At 43.9% G+C, this 9,658-nt stretch overlaps 1 protein-coding gene across 3 annotated transcripts in view; it reads left to right on the forward strand.

Annotated features, from left to right (window-relative positions):
• ift46 (intraflagellar transport 46 homolog (Chlamydomonas)) overlaps window positions 1-9,658 on the forward strand; it is a 19,804-nt gene that overhangs the window by 622 nt on the left and 9,524 nt on the right. For 2 of the 3 annotated variants that reach the window (XM_020522644.2, XM_048615523.1), the window contains exons 2-4: window positions 167-263; window positions 1,965-2,059; window positions 6,115-6,242. In XM_020522644.2, coding sequence (XP_020378233.2) covers window positions 167-263; window positions 1,965-2,059; window positions 6,115-6,242 — 320 coding nt within the window. Of the gene's footprint in view, window positions 1-166; window positions 264-1,964; window positions 2,060-6,094; window positions 6,243-9,658 lie in introns of all 3 variants that reach the window. The other variant, XM_048615524.1, reaches the window with a different exon arrangement.

Raw genomic sequence — 9,658 nt, forward strand, 5'->3', positions numbered from 1 at the left:
CAGCGCGGCGCTCCCTCGGCACCGACCCTCCGGCAGCGCGGCGCTCCCTCGGCACCGACCCTCCGGCAGCGCGGCGCTCCCTCGGCACCGACCCTCCGGCAGCGCGGCGCTCCTTCAGTACTGACTGATTGGCTTCACTGTTTGAAACCAGTTATTTCATTTTCAGACAAAGCTTGTTACTAATCAGCCATATGATGAAAGTCTGGATGTGAATGATTCTGAAGAGGTAGCTAGCATCTACACTCCATCTCCGAGGCAGCCTGGTAAGTGTCAGATAAAGAAATCACGTAGTCTAAGGGAGTGATAGATAGAAGAAGGTGCATGTTGTGGTTTGCAGACTGGAATGTCCTATGAAAAATAATGCATTTCTTGCAAAATACTTGACAAAAACTACAGTGGATAAGGTTGATAACAGAAATTATCAGAGATAAAGTCACGTCTGAAGAAACCAGTGACACTCTTCATGTTGGTTGTAATTTGTTTCTGACTGACCTGTGTGCTTTCAATTTTTGGCCATGATCACGTGTAAGTATTTCTTGACATAATCTCTCATGTTTGCCCCTCCTCTTGCAAAAGCAGTGACTCCTGAAGGAGGTACGGTTCCAGGGACCATGTGTTCTTCAGTTCATTACCCAAATAGCTGTTGTGATGTGAGAAAGGTGCTAATTCACAGTAGGAGGTGAAACAGGAGCCAAAAATTCCATTCTCACTCAATCTCCTGCACATGTAATTGTTTTGAACAGGAATCATTAGTTAGCGATCCAGAAGTGAAAAAATGCAGGGTTTTTTTTGCCAAGGACACCACATCCCACTTTAGCTTCCATTACTTTTCCTGAGAGAATGCCTGCTAACTCAGTACCTACAGGGCATCAAACTTGACAGCTTCCTATTTTGTGTTAGAATCATAGAATCCCTACTGTATGTAAAGAGGCCATTCGGCCTATCAAGTCTGCACTGACCCTCCAAACAGCATCCCATCCACCCTATCCCTGTAACCTCGCATTTCCCATGGCTAGCCCACCTAGCCTGCATATCCCTGGACACTATGGGCAATTTAGCACGGCCAATCCACTGAACTTGCACATCTTTGGACTGTAGAAGGAAACCAGAGCACCTGGAGGAAACCCATGCAGACACGGGGAGAATCTAAACAGACAGTCACCAGATGCTGTGTGCCTGGCGCTGTGAGGCAGCAGTGCTAACCACTGTGCCACCCCTCTGCTCAATGAGTAACCAAAATATAATGTTCCATTACAGAGAATAACAGTGTGAACTAAACTGGTGTTTGTGCTTGGCACCTTGTTTATCCAGGGTGCCTGGATCTTCAGGTATTTTGTACTCAGCCCCTGCCATTTTTCTGGAATGCTAGGCTCTGTCACTGTTAGTAACCAGTGACTATCTGCTTCTCCCTCTAGGGACTTAAACTGGGATGCAGTACTTCAATGTGTTTCACAGATCCTGCAATTATTGCATTAGAAAGTCTTATGCTGGAAAGATAGATTGTGCTGCTCAGAATAACTCTTGGCATTTCACCAGAATCTGTAGTGAACTGTAACGGATTTATTCGAACATACAACCCATCTTTAAAATACATTAGTTGGCAAAGAGTGCTCTGACTCACTGATATGTACTACTGAGGCCTGCAAAGAAGTATGAACAGAGTTTATATCACTAGCATTTGATTCTGATCAAGTTGTGCATGACAATAAATTACTAATTTGGATGAGAAGATGGGTATACGCTCAGAGTCTCACTAATCGCACAGCATTGTTAAATATATCCCTTTCTTCTTAATGTCACCTTCTTAATATCAACATTGAGATCTCTATGCCTGAGCCGTAGAGGAAGTAAAAGCATCATTTACCCATGTACTGTTTAATATGAGCCTGCTGCACCTTTGTAGCCAGTTTTCATTAAGACTAAACTCAAAAGATTTTCTGAAATTGAATTTTCTCTACTTTTAGCTGGTCTCAGGTCAAACCGTTCCCAGACCAGACTCATGGCAGATAACAGCAGTGATGAGTACGAGGACGAGAACAGTAAGATAACATCCACTGAGGTAATGCATACATACACCACAACTACCCAGGGCTCTGCATTTTCCACAGCATTACACCAGCACTACACAAAGGAAAGCTATGACTTGAAGGTAATATCATCCAGGCTGGGCTCAAATCTCTGCATATGCTGCTCTGAGCACATGATGGGCAGCATACACACATTCCCTTACGTGTGCTTAACCCTACTGACTTGGATTTGAGTGCATGCATGTTTTTAAAGTGAAGAAATCTAATTGAGGGACTAAAATCAGAAAGTCAGTGCAGGAGTGTTGTTGGAAATAGTGTCCAAGAAGCCAGGATTAAATTGAAAAGCAGCAATAAGATGATCACTAGCTCAAATTTAGAAGGCTATAGCCTGGAGGAAGCAACATGCAATGAAATGATTAGTGGGACTGTATCATTCTGTGCTGGAAATCCTAATGAAATTATGATAGGAATTCACACACAATTCCTGTCCTCTAACCCTGTGGCAATGCACTGTTCCCTAACCCATTTGAAGGTAGTGCTCAGTGATCTTTGCCTCCTCTAGGGAAGATTTACCTTGATTTTATGTGTTGTCTTCTACCAATTTGGATGGAAATCTTGCATTTCGCTGACTGGAGGGTCTTATTGCTAGGGAGCTGCAAATTTCTGCACCCTGACTATTTAATATCTGTGGAAAGTTAGACAAAAGTATGGTTATTTAACAGAATATGAAAATTCAAGCATTCCACAAAAGTAATGGACTTGTCCCACTCCTCACTCAGGAAATTATAGTACCAGCAAATATAGAATAAAATTTCATAACGCAACTGAATAGATTGTAAAAGTGTAATTGTTAGTCTTTATTCACTCCAAGGATAATGCTCAAATCACCTCTGCATGAGCAGCCATATACATTATCTGATGACTGGAATTTTTAAAAGTTCTTTTTGCTACTTAGTAAAGCTCCCATTTATATATAGAACATATAAAAAGGAGGAATTAAAGAAGCTGTCAGGATCTTGTATGCAAAATGCAACAACATATACCACCTGATCACTGCTAGTGATGCCAGCCTCTGGGAGGAGGGGCTGTCAGTAATCCACGGCCAAGTTTCAACAAAAACCTCTAGGAAGATTCTTCTCTCAATCCCATAAAGCAATTGAGTGGGTTTCAAGTGGTTTCTTATGATGCGTTGCTTGGATCCTCTGCATACATTCCAGTGGTCTGCTCCCTCAAGGACTTGACAGGCTCCAAATCGGAATGTAACAGATTAAAGCTGACTGCAACCACCAGTACCCAGTGTCTGACCAGCTGAGAAGTGTTTATCTGTTCTCAAGTATTGAACTGGTTTATTGTAAATTCACTGAGCAGTTCAACTGCTTCAGACCTTAACCTAAATCGACGCTGTCCACTGGTCCTCACCCTGGGATGATTTGTCACCGGTGTAACAGTGATAGGGTTTCTCCAACCTAAGAGGTACCAATCAGCCAGTTTCCTATTCTGGGTCACCATTCACTTATCCTAGAAAGTGCTGCATCAATTCAATATGTAAAAGTTTAAACCTAGCTGTTTGCCTTCTGCAAACAAATCACCTGCCAACACTTACATCTAAAAATGATCATTAGTGCAATTGTAGGTTGAAGAAGGGACTGAAAAAGGAAGTAGATCAAGGCCCACAAGTAAATAGTATTCCACTGCAGAGATTGGGTCATGAGTTCAGCAGCAAGCAGATCCTAAACATGAACAATGAAAGGGAGAGCTCAACAAGCTGAAAGGCCTGTCTCAATTGGAGCTTTTTATTTCCTTTTCAGATAGGTATAAATTCACACTGTGCCTCACCCTTCTCAGATTTGCATTTCTGTCAGTTGATCACAGTTCATGTAAATTCCCAAATAACTCAGTAAGAGGTTGATAGTCCTAGACAGAGCTGAGCCCTAAGAAGCAGAAGGATTTTGAATTAGATCTACATTCAGTTAACTGATACTAATTGATATCATCTCATTGGGCTGATTTTTGTGCTGAAGTATTAGACAAAACTGCCAAATTTTGCTACTGTCTGGTTGGGACCAGTAACTTTTTTGTTTAAAGTTCGATATCCCAGGTGCTTGCCAAAAGAATATATCACAAGATTCCAAGTTTGTTAAAACAAACAAACCAGACATTACTAAATTATAAAAGTAAATGTAATACATTTTACAGTATATAAATATATGTACACAACTTACCTATAACCTAGAATTAGAATGAAGTAAACATGAATTAACATGGAAACTAGTCAAACATACCACATATATAAAACGTTACCATACATATTACATAGCATGTACAACCAAAACAAATCCTACAAATATCTCAATAACCCCACCCAGATGAAAGTGATTTCGGTGTCACGAAAACTCTTTTAGAACTCTGTGTCAGGAAGAATTTCAACATCTGTCTTTCAAAGCTAGTTTGGTCCCAGCCAATAGCAGCTCAACCCCACCTGAATTCCACAGGTACGTATCTTAACCAAAAGGCACACTTTTCCAGATTGCTGTCAGATCTGCTCCTTGTCCCAACCTTACTGGTCATCTTTGCCAGTTGACCTGAAACTGAATCCCATTGTGTGAGCCAGACTATTGTCTAATATCTAAATGCAGGCACTGTACTGCTGCCAATAACTGCTCAGCTCTCAATAGCTCAACCTCTTCTCCTGAAACTGCATCTCTCTGGATAAATATTGCTGCACTCCAGAATCTAATCATTGGTACAGTTCTAGCTGTGTAGCTGCTCTGAGCAGAATCCTAATGCTCACGGACTGGCTTTTGCCCTAAATGCATGAGTCCAGTTTCAGTGGCAGTTGAGCAACATTGAGTCGCCTTTCCGGACTCCTTTGCACTCACTGATTTGAACTGACTATTGAATTGCTGTTCAGTGACCCTTAAACTGTACAGAAACACTCCGAGAGAGTCCTAAATGTGATTAGCGGTGGAACATCTTGTGCTTATAATGCAAATTACGCAGACTGCTGGCTTACACAGCACATATTATGAATGCAAAATATTGATTTTATAACAGTTGGCAGAGAAGGGGAAAGTCAGCCAATGTTCTGCTGCTGTACACTATCCACGGATCTTTGTGTAGATATTTGCTAATCAACCTGTACAATGATGTTAGATACACCTCTGGAGCCGGTGGGCCTTGAACTCAGGCCTCCTGGAGACCTTTGCTTTGAAGCAGGAACCAGTCCATCTTGTCAAGGTCATTTAGGATGCTACAGGTATTTTTAATCAACGTGTTCAGATGTGTTATGACACACTTCTGAAGCAGGTGGGGACTTAAACCCAGGTCTTCTGGCCAAGGAGTAAGGACACTATCCCTGACAACAAGAACGCCTATTTCGAGTGAACCTGTACAGGGATATCCAGACACACTTCTGGCACATGTGGGACTTGAACATGGACCTCCATTTTCACTATTCTATTAATATTTTTAATTAACCTCTTCAGAAGTAAGTTTACACACCTCTGGAGCTGGTGAGATTTGAATCTGGATCTCCAGGTGCCACAAGAAACCAAGGAACCTTGTTTACTTTTGATTTTTTTCTAAACAACCTGTTCAGAAATGTTATGACACACCTCAGGGGCAGGTACAACCTGAATCCAGGCCTCCTGGTCTGGAAGTAGGGACACGACCATGACACCACAGAAGCCCTGAGACCCTTGTCTAATATTTTCTAGTTGACCTGCTCAGAGATATCATTACACACCTCAGGGGCAGGTGGGATTTGAACCCAGGCCTCATGGATCAGACACAGGGACACTACCAGTACACCACGAGCTATGAGACCCCTGTTTATGTGTGTGGACAGGATCAGTCTCAGCTGTAACTCTTAGGGTCCAGAGTCTTACTGTAAATATTAGGCAGAGCACCAGAGTCAGCCACTCCTATAAAGTTGCCAGAAAAAGTCAGTACTTCTAGGAGAAGGAAAATTAGTGTTTTTCTCACAATGGAAATAAAGTAGCAGCAGGCTTAGCAACTAGGGAACAAGCTCAATAAGCTAAAGTTATTTCTTACTCAAGGATGGGCAGTCTTTGCAATTATTCAACAGGAGAAGAAGAAAGGATCAAAGGCCATGCAGCAGGGGTTTGTGGAGAATGAGGATGAAGAGGAGGATGAGGATTCAGATGACACAGAATCTGATGATGATGATGAGGAGCATGGAGCACCACCAGAAGGGTGAGTGGAAATGAAAGCCAGAGAATTCGCCCTGGTGGCTTGGCCATTGTAAATATAATGTGTGTTGAGTATTGAGCTGGCGCAATTAGAATAAAGTTTTATTCCTCTTGCCTTAACTGTTAAACTAGCTATGAATCACATAATTCTGAATTCCAAAAAGAGCCTTATTTTCTGTCATTAATTAGGTTATTTGATTTACTCAAATGGATATATTGATGGAGACTATAACTGTCACTGGTTTAGGAAGTATATGCTTGTAAAGTATATTTCCATAAATAAAATTTTATAAAGTGTCTAAAGATTAAGCTCTGGTTCTCACTTTCACCACCTAGCTTTCTACATTAGAATATTAACTTTTTAATGCTCACTGAGACAAAGCCTGTTTTAATCGGTTGTTCATACTGTTAACAATTGCAGGAATTGTTCAATTGCTAAAACTTCTTATGATTTTATCAAACAATGTGTACTGAAGGCATGTCATGCCACCAGAATGTACTCTCAATATGCAATTGACGATAGTACTGGAATAGTAACTTGGGAGACCACCAAGGTTTTATTGCAGGGCTCTTGATGTCAGAAGCTGTAGGTGACAGGATGTTGTGATTGATTTTCCAGGTCCACAGCCAGTGTTTTCAGTCAAGCAATTTCTTTGTTTGAGCCTGTTTACAATTCCACTAGAAATGCAGACAAAGTAATCCTTTGTTCCCATTGTCTCTGGCACATTTATCAAAGTTTTCTGACCTGATTTTCTGATTTAATTTGGTAACTCATTTAAAATGACTGATTTATTCCCAGCTTTTATAAATGCACACAAAATAATGTCTTTGGGCTCATCGGCATTGATCATGCCATTAGCAGATCTCGTTCACATTGTGTGTTTTACCTGCACAGTGATTGAGAAGAACGTGAGCATTACCCAGAGGTTGAACAGAGAACTTTGTTGCTGTGCAATCCTGTATCAGATGCGTAGATGGTATAGGCACATATTCTTATCGCACAACAGGCAGTATATTTCTGCCTGGAATAAGAAACAGTAGTTACAGGATGAGACGTGAAAGACCAGGAACAAAAACAGAAGTTACTGGAAAAGCTCAGCAGGTCTGGCAGCATCTGTGAAGGAAAAATCAGAGTTAACGTTTCGGGTCTGGTGACCCTTCCTCAGAACTGATAGTAGCTGGAAAAATATCAGTTTACATCCTGAAAATAAGGGGGGATGGGGTCGGGAGTAAACGATAGGATAGACCCCGAAGGGAGAGAAGAGTAGTTGGATAGACAAAGGTGTTGATAACGATCTGGCTAGGAATGTGAATAGCTGTTGGGGACTGTTAGTGACTAACAGTAGGTAGTGTGTAATGGCAGGCTGTGTGATAACGAGGTCTGGTGTGTGGGGTGGGGAGCTGGGACATGGGAGAGTTTAGACTCTAAAATTATTGAACTCGATATGGAGGGCTGCAGGGTCCCCAAGCAGAAAATGAGGTATTGTTCCTATGATGATGCTGCTTGGCCTGCTGTGTTCATCCAGCCCTGCACCTTGTTGTCTCGGATTCTCCAGCATCTGCAGTTCCTACTATCTCTGAGGTATTGTTCTGTCAGCTTGCACTGAGCTTCGCTGGAACACTGCAGCAAGTCTGAGACAGAGATGTTGGTCAGGGAACAGGGTGGTGTGTTAAAGTGGCAGGCAACAGTTGGCTCAGGATCTTTTTTGTGAGCAGAACATAGATGTTCTGCAAAGTGGTCACCCAGTCTACGCTTCATTTCCCCATGTAGAGGAGACCACATTGTGAGCAGCGAATGCAGTAGACTAGATTCTGGGAAGTGCAGGTGAAGTGTTTCTTCACCTGGAAGGTATGTTTGGGCCCTTGGATAGTGGAGAGAGAGGAGGTAAATGGGCAGGTGTTACACCTTCACCAGTTGCAGAGGAAGGTGCTGTGGGGGTGTGAGGGTGAAGGAAGTGGACCAGGGTGTCCCAGAGGGAACGGTCCCTACGGAAGGCGGACAAGGGAGGGGAGGGGAGGGGAGGGGAGGGGACGGCAATATGTGTCTGGTGGTGGCATCTCGCTGGAGGTGGCAGAAATGGTGGCTGATGATCTTCTGGATGTGGATGCTGGTGGGATGATGGGTAAGGACAAAGGGAACCCTATTGCTGTTGCGGGAGGGAAGAGAAGGGGTGAGGGCGTAAGTGCGGAAGATGGGGTCGGACACGGTTGAGGGCCTTGTCGACAACCGTGCCGGGGAATCCTTGGTCAAAGAAGAAAGTGGACATGTTGGAGCCGCCCTTGTTGAAGTTGGCCTCATCTGAACATATGCAACGGAGACGGAGGAACTGAGAGAATGGGATGGAGTCTTTACAGGACGCAGGGTGTGAGGATGTAGAGTCCAGGTAGCTGTGGGAGTCACTGGGTTTATAGTGATATTAGTGGCCAGTCTATTCCCAGAAATGGGAACAGAGATGTCGAGGAAGGGATGGGAGGAGTCAGCAATAGAACAGGTGTAAATGAGGGCATGGTAGAAATTGGAAGCAAAATTGATTAAATTTTTCAATTCCGACGAGAGAGGGAAGCAGCACCAATGATATCATCGATGTATCAGAGAAAGGATTGTGGGTGGGGGCCGGGATAGGACTGGAACCAGGAATGTTCCACGTATCCCACGAAGAGACGGGCATAACTGGGGCCCGTGCGGGTACCCATGGCCACCCCTCTGACCTGAAGAAAATGAGAGGAGTTAAAAGAAAAGTTGTTGAGGGTGAGGACGAGCTTGGCCAAGCAGAGGAGGGTGGTGGTGGGTGAGGACAGTTCAGGTCTTTGCTCCAGGAAGAAGCGGAGAGCCCTAAGACCCTCCTGGTGGGGAATGGACGTGTAAAGGGATTGCACGTCCACGGTAAAGAGGAGGTGGCTGGACCCTGCAAACTGGAAATTTTGAAATCGGCGTAAAGCATCAGAGGAATCACAGATGTACATGGACAGGGATTGGACCAGGGGAGAGAAGACTGAGTCCGAGGTAGGAAGAGATAAGTTCTGTGGGACAGGAGCAGGGTGAAACAATGGATCTGCCAGGGCAGTCCTGTTTGTGGATTTTTGGAAGGAGGTAGAAGCGAGCTGTGCGGGGCTGGGGGATTATCAGCTTGGAGGCAGTGAGAGGGAGATCACCAGATGAAATTAGATCAGTTACCATAGTGGATGAAATGGCCTGATGTGTCATGATGGGGTCATGATCCAGGGGAAGGTAGGAGGAGGTATCTGAGAGTTGGTGCTCAGCCACAGCAAGGTAGAGGTCAGTACGCCAGACTACAACAGCACCACCCTGATCGGCAGGCTTAGTAACAAAGTCAGGGTTAAATCTAAGCGCACAGAGTGTAGTCAGTTCAGAGGGAGATAGGTTGGATTTGGTGAGGGTTGGGGGGGGGGGGGGGGGGG

The sequence above is a fragment of the Rhincodon typus genome, chromosome 32 (assembly GCF_021869965.1).
Source record: "Rhincodon typus isolate 14 chromosome 32, sRhiTyp1.1, whole genome shotgun sequence".
NCBI lineage: Eukaryota > Metazoa > Chordata > Chondrichthyes > Orectolobiformes > Rhincodontidae > Rhincodon > Rhincodon typus.